Source organism: Loxodonta africana, chromosome 1, assembly GCF_030014295.1.
Source record: "Loxodonta africana isolate mLoxAfr1 chromosome 1, mLoxAfr1.hap2, whole genome shotgun sequence".
NCBI classification, from domain to species: domain Eukaryota; kingdom Metazoa; phylum Chordata; class Mammalia; order Proboscidea; family Elephantidae; genus Loxodonta; species Loxodonta africana.
In genome coordinates, this window is record NC_087342.1 from 11,757,337 (window position 1) to 11,775,609 (window position 18,273).

General features: G+C 36.7%; 1 protein-coding gene across 1 annotated transcript in view; it reads left to right on the forward strand.

Moving 5' to 3' along the window:
* The window catches only part of STXBP5L (syntaxin binding protein 5L), a 369,977-nt gene that overhangs the window by 191,385 nt on the left and 160,319 nt on the right, over positions 1–18,273 (forward strand). Inside the window, exons 10-12 of the mRNA XM_064286653.1 lie at positions 1,932–2,010; positions 10,348–10,502; positions 15,166–15,238. Of these exons, the coding sequence (XP_064142723.1) occupies positions 1,932–2,010; positions 10,348–10,502; positions 15,166–15,238 (307 nt within the window). The remainder of the gene's footprint in view (positions 1–1,931; positions 2,011–10,347; positions 10,503–15,165; positions 15,239–18,273) is intronic.

Here is an 18,273-nt window from a genome sequence, read left to right on the forward strand (position 1 = left end):
TCTCTTTCAGTACCCAACCTACCTTCTAGGAAGCCTTCTATAAAAACCTAGGAAGCCTTCTATCATAAAAGGGAATAATAGTTTTATTCTCAACTCCTACAATACTGTCTGTCATTCATTTGCTTATAGTACCTTATGTTGCCCTTTCTATATTTGTTTTGTATAATCTACAAAATTTTAAGCCTCTTAATGGTGAGTTATTTTTTGTACCCTATTTTTTTTTATTACTTAGTACAGTACTCTGAAAATAAGTAGTAGCAATAAATGCAATTGTTGATAGTAATATTTTCCACATTATGAAATTTAAGCATGTTTCAGTTACTAACAGACAATGGATATAATCAAAGCAGAAAATCTTTACCCAAAAAATAAATTATTGGAGTTGACTAATTCTGCTGTAGAAATTATTGCATGATGGCACTAATGTGTATAGATTTAAAGATAATATCTGATTCCATACACACAAGTAACTGCACATATGCCATTGTGGTCAGCTACTGGTTTGGCAATTATAGGAGAAGCACTGGATGAAGAAGACAGTGATGGAAGCATGCATCAACTGAGGGGAAGGGGTCTCTCTCTCTTGGGCTATGCCACAGCCTTCAGTTTTTTTCTATCCGCATTTCATGACCCTAACCAGTAATCTTCAACCATCTGTTCCTTATCCAGAGTGAGTTCCTGGGCCATACTTGCCTCTTTGTAAGGCATCATGTTCTACGTATCTATCATATGGTACAGATACCTGTTTGTCTTTCTTTTTTAAAACATGAATGATTATGGCCAGTATTACATCATTGGTTGCTTCTTTAGTTGACATAGACTAAGAGAAAGAAAAGGCAATTTCAGAAAACATGCCATGGGCAGATATTGGCAAGTTGTGTGCTAATTCCCTGATGGATTGACATGGCAGCCATAACGTGGGCTTAAACATATCAATGATCGTGAAGATGGCACAGGACTGGGCAACGTTTTGTTCTGTAATGTATAACGTTGCCGTGATTTGGAGCCAACTCACAGCAGCTAACAATAACATTCTGAAACTATCCTGAAAACTTAAAAGTATATGCATATAAATGTCTTTTTGTATAATATGTATGTGTGTCTACAACTATGTTTATAGAATAAACAAGATACTTACTAAAAATAAAAAATAAACAAACCAAAAAACATGCCGGTTTTATCAAAATGAGACATAGAATTGTAACCAAAAATATAACTAGAGACTTAAGTAAATTATATGCAGAAGCAGCTCTACCTTCTCTTTTTTTACTCCTTTATGCAAAATCTTATGGCACCTAAACAATATAAACCTTCCCCTGTAAGAAACTATTATTTTTGGTTTGTGCAAATAGAGTACATCATTAAAATTATTTTTTTAAATTATGAAATGTACCATCTTTGTTTATTGTCTAATAGACTTTCCTTTAATAAAATAAAGTTGAAAATGGAGTGATTTTGATAGTTTACTCTGTGCTTTGTGCATATGGAAGGGGTCTGTCTGTACTATACTCATAAAAATTTGAGTCTAGTATAGATTTTCACAGTAATATATTTCGTTATGCAGAAAAGTATATGTGTGCAGTGTGTCCTCAAATCTAAAGTTGCTGATTTTATCTTCAAACTTAAATAATTAAAATAATAACATACATGATACTAGATTCATATATGGAGAATGTAAAACAATAAAAATTGGATAATTTTATAAATAACTTAATTGATTATATAGCAATCAATTGTTAGAACTCTAACAGTGGTTTACAAATTCAACAAAAATGTTAGCTTGCATAGAAGTGCATTTATCCAATTATGACAAGTACATAATTACATTATTATTACTTTTTATTTACACTCTTTTAGTCAATTATTGTTTTTAATTCTCATGGATGAGTAGAACTTAAATTGGATTTAATAGAATCCTTTTCTTTCCTTAGGAAAAAGTCAAAGAGAAGGAAGAAAATCTGAATCTTGTAAACCAATTCTTAAAGTAGAATACAAGACCTGTAGAAACAGGTATGCATTTTTACTTTGGGAGATATGAGAATATATGTAAGCAAAGAGGTAAGAAAGACAGATAGCTATTAACATTTATGTATTGTTTAAAGTTTTACATAATTATAAATCTATTAACTGACTGAATCCTCTAAATTAAAAATAACTGATTTCTTACTGTTTAATAAGCCTTGCTATAATGATCATTATTGTGAGTATTGCAAATAACAACTGTTAATTATTTTAGAATTCCTAAGAGAATTCAGATGAGTATTTTATACATAATATTAACAATATAGGACTTTTTGGCCATGCACATTAGAAGTAGCAATCACTTCAAACCAAATCAAACCCACTGTCGTCGAGTCAGTTCCGACTCATAGTGACCTGGTAGGACAGAGTGCAACTGCTCCATAGGGTTTCCAAGGAATGGCTAGTGGATTTGAACTGCTAACCTTTTGGTTACCAGCTGAGCCGTGGCTCTAAACCACTGTGCCACCAAGGCTCCAGCAATTATTTAGCAGTTATTTATTAAGCAAAAACTATGTGCCTATGGTCCCCCATGTGTCTGTCAGTTTGTCGTACTGTGGGGGCTTGTGTGTTGCTGTGATGCTGGAAGCTATGCCACTGGTGTTCAGATACCAGCAGGGCCACCCATGGAGGACAGATTCAGCTGAGCTTCCAGACTAAGACAGACTAGAAAGAAGGACCTGGCAGTCTACTTCTGAAAAGCATTAGCCAGTGAAAACCTTATGAATAGCAATGGAACACTGTCTGATATAGTGCTGGAAGATGAGCACTCCCAGGTTAGAAGGCACTCAAAAGATGACTGGGGAAGAGCTGCCTCCTCAGAATAGAGTCAACCTTAATGACGTGGGTGGAGTAAAGCTTTCAGGACCTTCACTTGCTGACGTGGCGTGACTCAAAATGAGAAGAAACAGCTGCAAACATCCATTAATAATCGGAACCTGGAATGTATGAAGTATGAATCTAGGAAAATTGGAAATTGTCAAAAATGAAAGGGAACGGATAAACATCAATACCCTAGGCATTAGTGAGCTGAAATGGACTTGTACTGGCCACTTTGAATCGGACAATCATATAGTCTACTATGCTGGGAATGACAACTCCAAGAGGAATGGTGTTGTATTCATCATCCAAAAGAATGTTTCAAGATCTGTCCTGAAGTACAACACTGTCAGTGATAAGATAATATCCATATGCCCACAAGGAAGACCAGTTAATATGACTATTATTCAAATTTATGCACCAACCACTAAGGCCAAAGATGAAGAAATAGAAGATTTTTATCAGTTGCTGAAGTCTGAAATTGATCGAACATGCAATCAAGATGCATTGATAATTACTGGCGATTGGAATGTGAAAGTTGGAAACAAAGAAGAAGGATCAGTAGTTGGAAAATATGGCCTTGGTGATAGAAACAATGCCAGAGATCGAATGATAGAATTTTATAAGACCAACGACTTCTTCATTGCAAATACCTTCTTTCACCAACATAAACGGCGACGATACACATGGACCTCGCCAGATGGAACACACAGAAATCAAATTAACTACATCTGTGGAAAGAAACGATGGAAAAACTCAATATCATCAGTCAGAACAAGGCCAAGGGCTGACTGTGGAACAGACCATCAATTGCTCATATGCAAGTTCAAGCTTAAACTGAAGAAAATCAGAGCAAGTCCATGAGAGCCAAAATATGACCTTGAGTATATCCCCCCTGAATTTAGAGACCATCTGAAGAATAGATTTGATGCATTGAACACTAATGACCGCAGACCAGATGAGTTGTGGAATGACATCAAGGACATCATGCGTGAAGAAAGCAAGAGGCCACTGAAAAGACAGGAAAGAAAGAAAAGACCAAGATGGATGTCAGAGGAGACTCTGAAACTTGCTCTCGAACGTCGAGCAGCTAAAGCAAAAGGAAGAATTGTTGAAGTAAAAGAACTGAACAGAAGATTTCAAAGGGCATCTCGAGAAGACAAAGTATTATGATGACATGTGCAAAGAGCTGGAGATGGAAAGCCAAAAGGGAAGAACACAGTTGGCATTTCTCAAGCTGAAAGAACTGAAGAAAAAATACAAGCCTTGAGTTGCAATAGTGAAGGATTCCATGGGGAAAATATTAAACGACTCAGGAAGCATCAAAAGAAGATGGAAGGAATACACAGAGTCACTATTCCAAAAAGAATTAGTTGATGTTCAACAATTTCAAGAGGTGGCATTTGATCAGGAACCAATGGTACTGAAGGAAGAAGTCCAAGCTGCTCTGAAGGCACTGGTGAAAAACAAGGCTCCAGGAATTGATGGAATATCAATTGAGATGTTCCAACGAACAGATGCAGCGCTGGAGGTGCTCACTTGTCTATGCCAAGAAATATGGAAGACAGCTTCCTGGCCAACTGACTGGAAGAGATCCATATTTATGCCTATTCCCAAGAAAGGTGATGCAACCGAATGTGGATATTATAGAACAATATCATTAATATCGCACGCAAGCAAAATTCTGCTGAAGATCATTCAAAAGCGGCTGCAGCAGTATATCGACAGGGAACTGCCAGAAATTCAGGCCAGTTTCAGAAGACGACGTGGAACCAGGGATATCATTGCTGATGTCAGATGGATCCTGGCTGAAAGCAGAGAATACCAGAAGGATGTTTACCTGTGTTTTATTGACTATGCAAAGGCATTCAGCTGCATGGATCATAACAAACTATGGATAACATTGCGAAGAATGGGAATTCCAGAACACTTAATTGTGCTCGTGAGGAATCTTTCCATAGATCAAGAGGCAGTTGCTTGGTTTAAAGTCAGGAAAGGTGTGCTCCAGGATTGTATTCTTTCACCATACGTATTCAGTCTGTATGCTGAACAAATAATCCGAGAAGCTGGACTATATGAAGAAGAACAGGGCATCAGGATTGGAGGAAGACTCATTAACAGCCTGCATTATGCAGATGACACAACCTTGCTTGCTGAAAGTGAAGAGGACTTGAAGCACTTACTAATGAAGATGAAAGACTACAGGCTTCAGTATGAATTGCACCTCAACATAAAGAAAACAAAAATCCTCACATCTGGGCTAATGAGCGACATCATGATAAATGGAGAAAAGATTGAAGTTGTCAAGGATTTCATTTTACTTGGATCCACAATCAACAGCCATGGAAGCAGCAGTCAAGAAATCAAAAGACGCATCGCATTGGGTAAATCTGCTGCAAAGGACCTCTTCAAAGTGTTGAAAAGCAAAGATGTCACCCTGAAGACTAAGGTGCGCCTGACCCAAGCCATGGTATTTTCAGTCACATCATATGGATGTGAAAGCTGGACAATGAATAAGGAAGACCGAAGAAGAGTTGACACCTTTGAATTGTAGTGTTGGCGAAGAATATTGAATATACCATGGACTGCCAAAAGAACGAACAAATCTGTCTTGGAAGAAGTACAACCAGAATGCTCCTTAGAGGCAAGGATGGCGAGACTGCGTCTTACATACTTTGGACATGTTGTCAGGAGGGATCAGTCTCTGGAGAAGGACATCATGCTTGGCAGAGTACAGGGTCAGCGGAAAAGAGGAAGACCCTCAGTGAGGTGGATTGACACAGTGGCTGCAACAATGAGCTCAAGCATAATAACAATTACAAGGATGGCACAGGACCAGGCAGTGTTCTGTTGTGAATAGGGTCGCTATGAGTCGGAACCGACTTGACGGCACCTAACAACAGCAACGGGCCTGCGGATATATCACTTGAAAGAATTAAATACATAACCAAGTCTGATGGCACTGGGCTGTACCTTAGGTGCTTACATTTTGAAGTTGGAAAGATTATAGTTAGTTGGAGAGATAAACAGTTATGTATATTTACATAATTAAGGAATGCTAAATTTTATGGTACAAAAATTTAAATATTTTTACTGGTATATAGCAGCCATATCCTAAACATCGATAATGTTCCTTTTTTTGCAATAATTATTAGCAGCAACATTCTACTCCAAAATTACATAATAAGCCTTGCATCTTATCTTTATTTCAACTACAAATTAGATAATCTTGTATTAATTATATACTCAAAATAGAATATTTTCCTCGATGCATAGGTGCATATAATGTTAGTTTATACTTGTTCTTCTGAACTTTTAGTAGTATAAAATTATGGTCATTTTTAACCAGTTTATGTATAACAACACCTCTTTAGCCCAGTCTAACGTTACTATATATAAACTGGTAAAAGTGACCGCGGTTGTATAATACTTTATTATAATCGAAGTATTAGAACATTTGATGTTACATATATTTTTCCTTCTTAAAACAGTGTTTATAATTTACTGTTTTAAGACTCCAGGTTCATCATTATTTACTTCAGGTATACATGTAGTGAGGTACTCCAAGGACTAGTGAGATGCAGAGTCACTGTATTAACTCTTCCTACCTATCTTATAGGGTCGCTATGAGTCGGAATCGACTCGACGGCACTGGGTATGGGTACCAACCTGTGGTGTTTTTTGTTTTTTTCTTTTCACTTGTATATTTGTTTATAAAAGTTTTTCTCTCTTCTTTACTTTTTGGCCATTAATACTTCTCACTGTTTTTACTGTGTTATCTATAGTATCCAGTATTTTGTTTTCTATAGACTAAGAAAATTGAAAGCCAAACTTGTTAAAAAAAAAAAAAAAGGCAAATAGGTGCAGGTAAGGGCCTGAGAGACTTTTCCATGATAAGGTACATGATGTATGGACTTTATGACATCTCTTTTGTTTCTCAGAGACTTTTTTGAACATGTATTTTTATTCAGTTTAGTTAACACAATATTCAATTTAGTTGAAACAATATTTATTCAGTTATTACTGCATACTGGGCGCTGTGCAATTTGCCTGATATACTAAACTGGAACAGATTAGTGCTGCCTTTGAATTTATTGTGGTTTAGTAGAAGAAAGGCTATAAACTAGTGGTTTCTCTGTGTGTGAGGTGCTTTTTAGAGGTATGCAATGCAAGCACAGAAAAGGGCACAGATCCCAGCCTTGAAGATGTGGGGAGGAGAACAGTGAAGAGAGAGATTGTGAATTCTTCTTGAGAAAGGAGATGCAGGTGGGACTTAAAGAACAATAGAATAATGACAAAGAAAGAAAAGGGTAAAGGTAAAGTTATTTCAGGTGTGAGAAATCGAGGCAGTGTAAACTAATAATTAAGATAATTGGCTCTTGAGTCAGACAGCTGTGTGACCTCGAAAATTTTAACTAGCTTTTTTTGAACTGGTTTCCTCATCAGCAAGTAAGAGTTAACACCTATCTTATCAGGATGCTAGTGAGGATTAAATCGAATAATGTATAATGCATATAGTCTTAAGTTTGGTGAATGGCACATAGTGGGTTTCTTAATAAATAGAAGTTACTATTATTATTGTTGTCATCATTGGATCTTAAAATTATTCAACTACTCCTAATGAGTTGGTCTAGTAATTGGTAATCTAACTTTGTGTGGAAGTAATTCTTTAGATTTGTATTGTAAAATAATCATATATTGTTGATCATAATTACTATCATCCCACTTACTTGTGTTCTTTAGCACACTATTTGTTAGTTGTTATTACTACTACATTAGAAAAATCACCTCTGGGAACAGCGGTTTCATGACTCAGAACACAAGGAAACTAAAAAGCAAAAAAAGGTGAAGTGAATGAGGCTCTTGAGGTTGAGTACCGAAAGATACTGCCACAGCAAACAGGCTACAGTCTGGAAGTGGGAATAGGTTCTGTGTTTCCACTCCATCTATTATAGAGCAGAAACTTGGTGAAGTAAAAAATTAGGATGTCTGTGGAAGAAGCAGGAACCAGATAAAGAGCTTTTCCATATATACCACAGCAATAGGGCCTCTTAATGGAGAGCGTGGGTAACAGATGGAAGGGATATGTTTTCTGCTTAGCTTTATCTCAGGCCAACCATCCACAGACTTGCTTTACAGTTCCAAGGATTAACAACCATTCTGCTTAGGAATCATTGATCCCTCATCACCTATTTGCCTACTAGCACTCCAGCCAAGATGACCTCAATTCTTAATATGTTTATCCTCTTCAAAAAAAGGAATATTTTTTTGCCTACTGGGTTTGGGTTTTATTACTTGCACAATCAAGTTCCCCATAGTAAATGAAAATCACTTTCTGTTAGTCTTTTAATCACTTCCTATCATGGCATCCAGAAGCCCTGGTGGCATAGTGGTTAAAAAAACTCGGCTACTACCCAAAAGGTTGGCAGTTGAAACCCACCAACCAGCCTACAGGAGAAAGATGTGGCAGCCTGTTTCTGTAAAGATTACAGCCTTGGTCACCCTATGGGGCAGCTCTACTCCGTCCTGTGGGGTCACTAGGAGCCAGAATCGACTCAACAGCAGTGGGTGGTGGTGGTGGATCATGGCAGCCTACTGCTGATAGGCTCCATGTGTGATTAACTTCTCCAAGCCTCAGTTTACCTGTCCATACAGTAAGGATAATAATAATAGCTTTCACAGTGGGATATCATAAGGATTAAAAAAAAAAGTGCACATAAAGTGCTTCACACAATACCTGGCACATCATAAATACTCCATAAATGTTAACGCTAAATATATATTATGTTACGCAACTTATTGTTTAATTTTGTTGCCTTTATGAGACAGAATTTTAGTGCTTTTTTCTTTTTTATTTTTTAAATTACCACATAGTAAAATAGTCTTTTGTTTTTCTTTTTTATAAGTTCTGTGAATTTTAACACATATATTGATTTCTGTAACCACCATCACAGTCAGAATATAGAACATTTCCATCAACTCAAAACCTCCTTCTTGCTATCTCTTTGTAGTGACACCTTCCCCCTACACCTAGCCCTTGGCAAACACTGATCTGTTTTCCATCACTATAGTTTTGTCTTTTAAGAGTGTCATATAAACACATATGTAACCTTTTGAGACTGTCTTCTTTCATTCAGCATAATGCCTTTGAGATTTATCCAAGTTGTGTGTTGATAATTTCTTTTTTATTAATGTTTTCTTAATGTGTAAGGACATTGTCAATGATACGGTTACTTATTTCTTCTATAAGAATCCATCTGACAGGTATCTCTGAATAGATCATATTTAATAAAGGAGACAGCTTAATGTGGTACGCATTTACCAAATTGTGGTACTCATGATGGGGGAGGGGGGCAAGAAATTACATCCTCAGATCTAGAACAGCCCTAACTACCATTGAAAGCCACCTTTCTTTGACTGGAAGGAAGTTGGTATTATTATACGATGGAAACCCTAGTCAGGTAGCGGTGAAGAGCTACAGCTGCTGATCAAAAGGTCGGCAGTTCGAATCCACTAGCCACTCCTTGGAAACCCTACGGGACAGTTCTCCTCTGTCCTATACGGTCACTATGAGTTGGTGACGGCAGTGGGTTAGGTTGGTGTTGGTATCTATATTGACAACAGCAACTCGAAAGATCAGATAGGAACCTTAGGGGGCAGTGAGTTTTTGGTAATGAGGGAGCAACAATTCAGAAAAGGAGAGTGTGAATGGTTGCACAACTTGAAGAATGTAATCAGTGTCACTAAAGTATACATATAGAAACTGTTGAATTGGTCTGTGTTTTGCTATGTGTATTCTCAATAAAAACAACAAATATATAAAATCTGGAAAAAAAAAATTATGGGCTTTGGAGCCTGGGTTTGAATACCTGTCTTGACACTCACCAGCTGCTCGACCCTGAACAAGTTACTCAACTTACATGAATCCTCATCTACAAAATGGGGCTAATAATACTTTCCTCATCAGGGTTGTGAGGATTACATAAAATTTACTTTACGTATACACATAGCACAATATCTGCCACTTGGTAAGAATTTCATAAATTGTAGCTATTTATTATTAAGGAGGAAGGAGTCCTGTGGCACAATAGTTAAGCACTCAGCTGTTCACCGAAAGTTGGGTGGCTTGAACCCACCAGCTACTCCACGGGAGAGGGACAAGGCAACCTGCTCCTATAAAGATCACAGCTCAGAAAACCCTATAAAGCAGTTGTACTCTGTCACAGGGGATAACTATGAGTCATCAATCAAGTCAACATCATCTAACAACAGCATTAGTAGAGGCAATAAAGACTAGTATTTAGGAGCATAGACTTTGGTGTCTGAAAGATCTTAATTTTCTTTTGGGTTTCGCATTTGTTCTTAACCTCATTAGTAAAATGAGGATAGTACTCAATGAGAATTTAATATGATAATAAACATTTAAGATACAATGCCCATAGGCTCAGTCCTGTGATTTTGTGTCATCTTAAAGGATTTTTGGTCTCATTAACTTTTTTTCCTGTGTAGTGAGCCATTCATAATATTTTCTGGTGGACTGTCCTATGACAAAGCTTGCAGAAGACCAAGTTTAACCATCATGCATGGAAAAGCAATCACAGTACTTGAAATGGATCATCCCATTGTTGAATTTCTAACTTTATGTGAAACACCCTATCCAAATGGTAAGAAGCTAAGATGAAGCTATTCATGTTGAAAAATCATTTTTGAAATGTTACATGACAAATTCCTAACAAAATTAAGCTTCAATATTTTCAGTTTTGGCAGCTGACAACCACCGTGGTACAACAGTGTGAGCTACAGGTGCTGAAGCAGGTTCTGCAACTGTACCTACCTGACAAACTGGAAGTAAGACAGATGTAGTAGCAGCACTGCTGGAGTTTCAGGGTTCTCACACCAGGTGAGTGCTTTAAACTTTGATAAGGATGGTGGAAGCTGAGCCGGGAGGGTCTGATAGGGGCCCGGGGTGAAATCGCTTGGGGAAACTGGGGTCCCCTAATAGCCTCTCCTGGTCCAGCTCCACCCATCCCATTCCAGGGCCAATCAAAGTTAAAGCACTTACCTGATATCAGTGACCTGGAACTCCAGTGGTGCTGCAGTCACATCTGTTTCACATCTGGCTTTGCATCAGATGCGACTGCAGCACCTCTGATTCCTCTAGGATTGCTGATGTGTGGTTAGTGATTCATTTCAGTTTTGAGAATAATTAGTAAAAAGGGCTTTTAGGAGAAGAGATGTTTATATATTTTTATCACCCTGAATATAAATAAAGACTCTGTAAATATAAGACATAGTGTAGACATAGTCTAAACTTACATGTGAGCTATAGGCTTTTAATAATAAAATACAAAAATCAAGAAGGACAAAAACATAAAAAGGGAAATACGAGTTTATTATTGAAACAACGTAGTGTGTATATACATGGCTAAATTGTCAAGAGGGAACAGAAAGATGGAAAGAGCACTGGCCTTGGAAACAGAATATTTGGTTTTATGATTTAGCTCTGCCACTTACTAGCTGTGTGACCTTGGGCATGTCAATCTACATTTATGAGTATGATTTATCATTTATAGAAGGAAGATAATAATATTGACCCCACATGATTATTGGAAAGCCAAACTGAACACATTTTATAAGCTATGAAGATATATAAGTTGTTTTACATTGAATATATTAATTTGTTTTAAATTCTTCAGTTTCGTATTAAAAAGAAGGATAAATCTATATGAAATAACGGCCAATGTAGTACTTTACCTACAGAGCTTCTAGAGATGGGCAAATTACCTGTGTTGTTAACTAATTTAAAAAAAATCGTTGGGTGTTTCTATGGCCTCAATACTAAAAGGACTTATTGAGAATACAGATGAAGTAGAAAACTGATCTCTGATTCAAATTGTAAAAAAGAAAAAAGATCTGATCAAGCAAGGGCAATAATTATAACTTATCAAATTTAAATAATCTAAGACCTTAATTCAGTGCTGAATTGTATGGTTCCAACTGTAAATACTGTACTGACTTTACAGGCTAGTTAGATAGTTGATGGCCGGAGTATTCATGCAAAGCTTCATGGAGCAAAGAGGATTTAGGTAGGCCTTAAAAAAATTTTTTTTTGAAGAGTGACCCAAGTCTTAAAAAAGAATATTGAATAAAGATTTTAAAACTATAAGGTTTGCCAAAGTGAAATCAAATTATAAAGAAACTTAAAAGCCTTTGGAGGTGTTTGGAAGGGAGCTGCAGAGAAATTTTGAGAAAATACTAAGATGAAAGAAAGCAATGTTTTAAGAAGATTTGCCCAAAAGGAGTATGTAGGTTTGAAGAGAGGGATTAAAATCTGAAATTCCACATTCCAGCTGGAAGACTGTTGTAATCATATACATTTAAAATGGTCAAGACCAGAAACAGGGTGGTGCTTATAGGAATGGAAAGAGAAATACCCACTGAATTTTATGAGCAGTTGGATTAGGGAGTAATACGACTGATGAGAAGGTGCTCTGGTGGTACAGTGTTTAAGCACTTATCTGCTAATCAACAGGCCAGAGACTCAAATCCACCAGCTGCTCTGTGGGAGAAAGATGTGGCAGTCTGCTTCCGTAAATATTACAGACTTGGAAATCCTATGAGGCAGTTCTGCTCTGTCCTGTAGGGTTGCTATGAGTCAGAATCAACTCAGTGGCAATGGGTTTGGGTTTTGTTTTGTTTTTGATAGCAGTTTTTGGAAAGAGGGAAAGATAAGTCTGATTTTGGGTCAATAGAATTGTTTAGAGACCAGAAAAAGAGAAAAAAGGCTTACAATGTTTATTTATAAATTATCAGAATATGTATGTTCTCTGAGGTTATAAGGATGAATGATGAAGGAATATAAGAAGAAAAGAACAGAGGACCAAAAGCTAAGCTTAGGTAAATGCCTCCTGTTAAGAACCTAGAGGAAGAAAATTGACCAGCAAAAGAAACTAAAAACGTGTAGCTGCAAAGATCAAACACTGTGTGTGTGTATGTAAATTTCTGCACATCAGTAGGGATGTTAGGACAATTTCTAAAAATGTTCAATAAAATTATACATGTACTGTAACCATGTCTGTTTACTTCTAAGCCACACATGTAAATCTTTATTTTTAAGAGAGGCAATAATAAGGGTGGAAATTTCATTTGCCAGGATTAAAGGTGGAAGTTTAAATTTACTCAGTAAAATATAAATGTATTTTATTAACTAATTCTGATTAAAACAGTAATAAATGAAAATGCAAAACAGTGTATGGTTGAAGGTTTCCCAGTCCCCATCCAGAGACAAACACTATTCTTAAGTTTCTCATTTATGCTCCCTGAAATAATCTATGCATGTATGTGTGTAATCATTTATGTGTGTGTACATTATCTCCTGTTTTTATACAAACGATTGCATACTCTATGTACTATTCTGTATCATACTTTTTTCACATCTTAGTTTTTTGTAGTCTATGTTATGATTCCATATTAGAAAATATGGAACTTTAGTCTTCTTTACAGCTGCATATGGTAAATGTTATACATATATTAAACAAAATGAATGCCTTAAAATGATAATTTTTTAATCGTTTGTGACATCTTACAGTTCAGTCCATTTCTGAAAAACATAAATGCTTTAATGTAGATTCCGTACTCAGATTTATCAGCTTCACACCTAGATTTAACTATATCCAGCCCCCTTCAAGCACCATAAATAACACTTTTGTCTTCAGAGAAGTAATTATTATGCTAGAGCTTTTCACCTTGTTGGGGTCTATGGTTTGAAGACTAAGCCTGCTCAGAAATAAATCTAAGTAGTGACGGAAGTAATACAGTTGGCATCTATTGAGCACCTACTATGCTAGGCTTTGCATTAGACATCTTTATGTTATTTCATCTAATCTCCATAGAAGGATAAAGTAGTTATTATTTTCCCACCTTCATGAGTAGAGAAATTGAAATTCAAAGAAGGTAATTAATTTTCCCAATGTCAAACTCTTATTAAACAATCGAGACAGAATTGAATCTAACACCATCTGACTCCTACTGAAAGCTTTTTAATAAATAGTCCTCACAGTGCATGAGATATTTCTACAAAGGTGAAACTTTTATTGCCAGTTCCAGTTATTTGTAAAAGAACAGCAATAATCTAAAACTGATGTAACTACCTAAAATGATAATTTATCTATTTATGACTTTTATTCATTCATGCAAATATCTCAGCTATTTTCTTAGCAATGGCTTCCCAACCAGTGATATTCCTAAGGAGGAGAGAAGACAAAGAGGAAATAACTAGTAATATGGAACGCTACTGTTCTCTAAACTGAAAAACAAACCAAACAAAACCCGGAAGCACTGAAGCAATGTTGAAAAACTTGAAAACAGCTCTACTACCTAAGAGAGAAGGGGGAAATCCTCAGTTTGAGAGCAATAGTGAACAGTATATAGACTGCGTACCGCCACGTAGATACGCACCCAAACAAGTGCATGCGCTTTCTCAATTTTTTTTTTTTTTACTTTTTTTCTTTTATGCTCATGTGACTTGTAAAACATGCATAGACTCTGTAGCCACTCAAGACTGGAAGGACCATGATGGTCATCTATACTAGTTTCCCATCCAAGACTTGAATCTCCTAAACAAAATTCCTGCCAAGTGATTTTTGAGTTTAGGATTACATGTATGTCTCTAAAAACTAGCCAGTAGAGACTGCTGATATACTGAAAACAGGATGGAATTTAGAAGCAGAAGACCTAGATTAGAGTTTCACTTCTATCTTTTACTAGTTGTATAACCTTGTGCCAATTTCTAAACTCATTGAGCCTCAGTTTTCTCTATAAAATAGGAAAATAGTAATACCTACACTAGCTACTGAGAATTAAATATGATGTATATAAAAGGTTTTTGTAAATACCTTTTCCTTAAATTGAGAAAAACTTTCCCTGTGGCTTTCACTTATTAGTCCTTTATTGTAGATGAAAGTATGTCTGTCCTACTCTAACTAAGTTAGCACACCCCCAACCGCAAGCCATTCCTTATACCATTAATTACCCTTTTCATTATTTTCATAGCTCATATTACTTTCTGAATTGATCTTGTTCAGTTGTTCATGGCTGGTATAAATTTCTAGAATGCTAACTCCTCATGAGTGGAAAGACCTTGTCAGTTTTACTCTCCTCTATATCCTTTGTTGTTAAAATAGTGCCTGACCCATACAGAGAGAAAAAAAGAAAGAAAGAAGGAAGGAAGGAAATAATATTTGTTCAGGAGCTAAAGGAACTGTAATTTTGTGGTTTTATAAAATATATGAAAAATCTTCAGTTTTTTTTTTTTTTCTTATTTTTTAGAATTTCAAGAACCCTATGCTGTCGTAGTACTTCTGGAAAAAGATCTCATTGTAGTTGATCTGACACAAAGCAAGTAAGTTATGCATATGTAGATTAATGTTAACTATTTTTAAACTCTATTAATTACAATTAAAATACAGGAAGACATTTTAGGCAACTGACATTAATATTCTTTAGATGGTTAAGATTCTTTATGTGAAGATTATTTTGCTGGAATTACAGAAATGTAATTTGGTTCAATAATTAAAACTAAACCAGCATAATTTGGGCAGCACTGAGAAAATTGAAGGAGAACATGAAGGTAACCCCTAATGTTCTGAGACAAGCATTCGAAGCCTCAAGACACATAAAATGGATCACATTTCTGCTGTCTCCTTAAGCGAAAACAATTGTTATGGAAATTGTACAATGTAATGTCTGGCTGTCTGCTAGTTTATTGACTAAGGAAAATTACACTTGATAAAAATATTGTTGGTCTACTACTACAGACATGACAGAAGAGCAGGATCTCAGGGGCAGAGAAGATGGGGACCATCCTTTATTTTCTTTTTCTTTCCACTGTGTTGTGGCAATTGAAATAAGAAATATTGCTGTTACAGAGGTCCCCTTCACTCCTTTACATTTACAGTGAAAGTAGGTTTGAAAATGATGGACTCTGTCTTCCTACTACACATTTTCCTTATAAATGATGATTGGCATGAAACTAATTTTCTCTCATCCTTTCTCTCTCCTTGAGATGGAATAAACTTACTTCCTTTTTCTCCTTATTTTAATATTTTATCTGTCAGAATCTCAACTCAGGTATCACTTCTCTTAGCAAAAACCTTTCATTACTATATAATTTGGCCAGATATCTTATTACTGCAGGAGAAAGACGTGGCAGTCTGTTCCCATAAGGATTTACCTTGGAAACCCTGTGGGACAGTTTCACTGTGTCATAAAGGGTCACTATGAATTGGAACTGACTAGATGGCAGTGGGTTTGGCGTCCTATTGTTGGCGCTCATAGCCCCTACATTTCCTTCCTTCATAACTTTTGACACTGGTGCAATTTCACGTGTTGTTTTAAAGATTGTCTACTAGATTGTATATAGGCCCCATGAAGGAGGGGCTGTGTCTCAAAACAGAGTAGGTTCTCAATAAATTTTTGCCTAATGGAATACAGTCTGAATTTTACTTCCCATCTAATTTGTAAAGGTAAGAGCCAAAATTCTCCTTTATGCTAATTTGAAACATATAATATTACAGTAGTTTGAAGGGGGTATAGGATTTGGGCCATGTTGTTGTGAGGTGTTGTTAGAGGCAGTTATGTTAATGAGGCAGGACTGAATCTACAAGATGAGATTGTGTTTTAAGTCAATCTCTTTTGAGATATAAAAAAAGAGCAGGGAGACAGGGGAACCTCATTACCACCAAGCAAGAAGAGCCAGGAGCACACATCCTTTGGACCTGAGATCTCTGTGCTAAAAAGCTCCTAGACTAGGGGAAGATTGATGACAAGGACCTTCCTCCAGAACCAACAGAGAGAGAAAGGCTTCTCTTGGAGCTGGCACCCTGAATTTGGACTTCTAGCCTCCTAAACTGTGAGAGAATAAATTTCTCTTTGTTAAAGCCATCCAGTTGTGGTATTTCTATTATAGCAGCACTAGGTAACTAAGACAGGTGTCGTCAAGTTGATTTCAACTCATAACAACCCTATGTACAACAGAACAAAACTCTGCCCAGTCCTGCGCCATCCTCAGGATCGTTGTTATGCTTGAACCCATTGTTGTAGCCACTGTGTCAGTCCATCTCTTTGAGGGCCTTGCTCTTTTTCATTGACCGTCTTCTTTGCCCTCTGAGTTTATCCTCTGCTTTACTGTGTTTACCTTGGAAACCCTGATGGTGTAGTGGTTAAGTGCGAAGGCTGCTAACCAAAAGGTTGGCATTCAAATCCACCAGGTGCTTCTTAGAAATCCTGTGGGGCAGTTCTGTCCTGTAGGGTTGCTATGAGTTGGAATCGACTTGATGGCGGTGGGCTTGGGATCTGCTTTACCAAACATGATGTTCTTCTCCAGGGACTGACCCCTCCTGATAACATGTCCAAAGGATTGTCAGAAGTAGTCTCACCATTCTTTCTTCTAAAGAGCATTCTGGTTGTACTTCTTCCAAGACAGATTTGTTCATTCTTCTGGCAGTCCATGGTATATTCAATATTCTTTGCCGATACCACAATTCAAAGGTGTCAATTCTTTTTTGGTCTTCTGTTCATTGTCCAGCTTTCGTATGCATATGAGGTGATTGAAAAGACCATGGCTTGGGTCAGATGCATCTTAGTCTTCAAGGTGACTTCTTCACTTTTTAACACTTTGAAGAGGTCTTTTGCAGCGGATTTCCCCAGTGCAGTGCATCATTTGATTTCTTGCCTGCTGCTTCCATGGGTGTTGGTTGTGAATTCAAGTAAAATGAAATTCTTGACAATGTCAGTCTTTTCTCCATTTATGATGATGTTGCTTATTGGTCTAGTTGAGAGGATTTTTGTTTTCTTTGTGTTGAGGTGCAATCCATACTGAAGGCTGTGATCTTCGATCTTCGTCAGTAAATGCTTCAAGTCCTCTTCACTTTCAGCAAGCACGATTGTGCCATCTGTGTAATGCAGGTTGTTAATGAGTCTTCCTCCAATCCTCATGCCCTGTTCTTCTTCATATAGCCCAGCTTCTTAGATTCTTTGTTCAGCATACAGATTGAATCGGTACGGTGAAAAGATACAACCCTGACGCACACCTTTCCTGCTTTAAACCAATCAGTATCCCCTTGTTCTGTTCTAACAATTGCCTCTTGATCCTGCCTAACTACTTTTATTAAAATTAAACTTGATTAAATTTTATTTACATATGAGGTGTTATGCCTCTTCCTTTAAGAATTTCTAATATTGGTTTCATTCAAATACATTCTTCTGCTCTCATCGGTACTAAACTGTTCTTTGTCTTATTTGTTAGTTCTTCATGCTTTTCACTGTACTTTACCTTTTATACTCACTTTACACATTTGTACTTATGTTTTATTACCCTATAGAAGTATGTGAATTGACATTTTGCTTGCCAGTCTTTGTCTAACATTTCACTTTGTT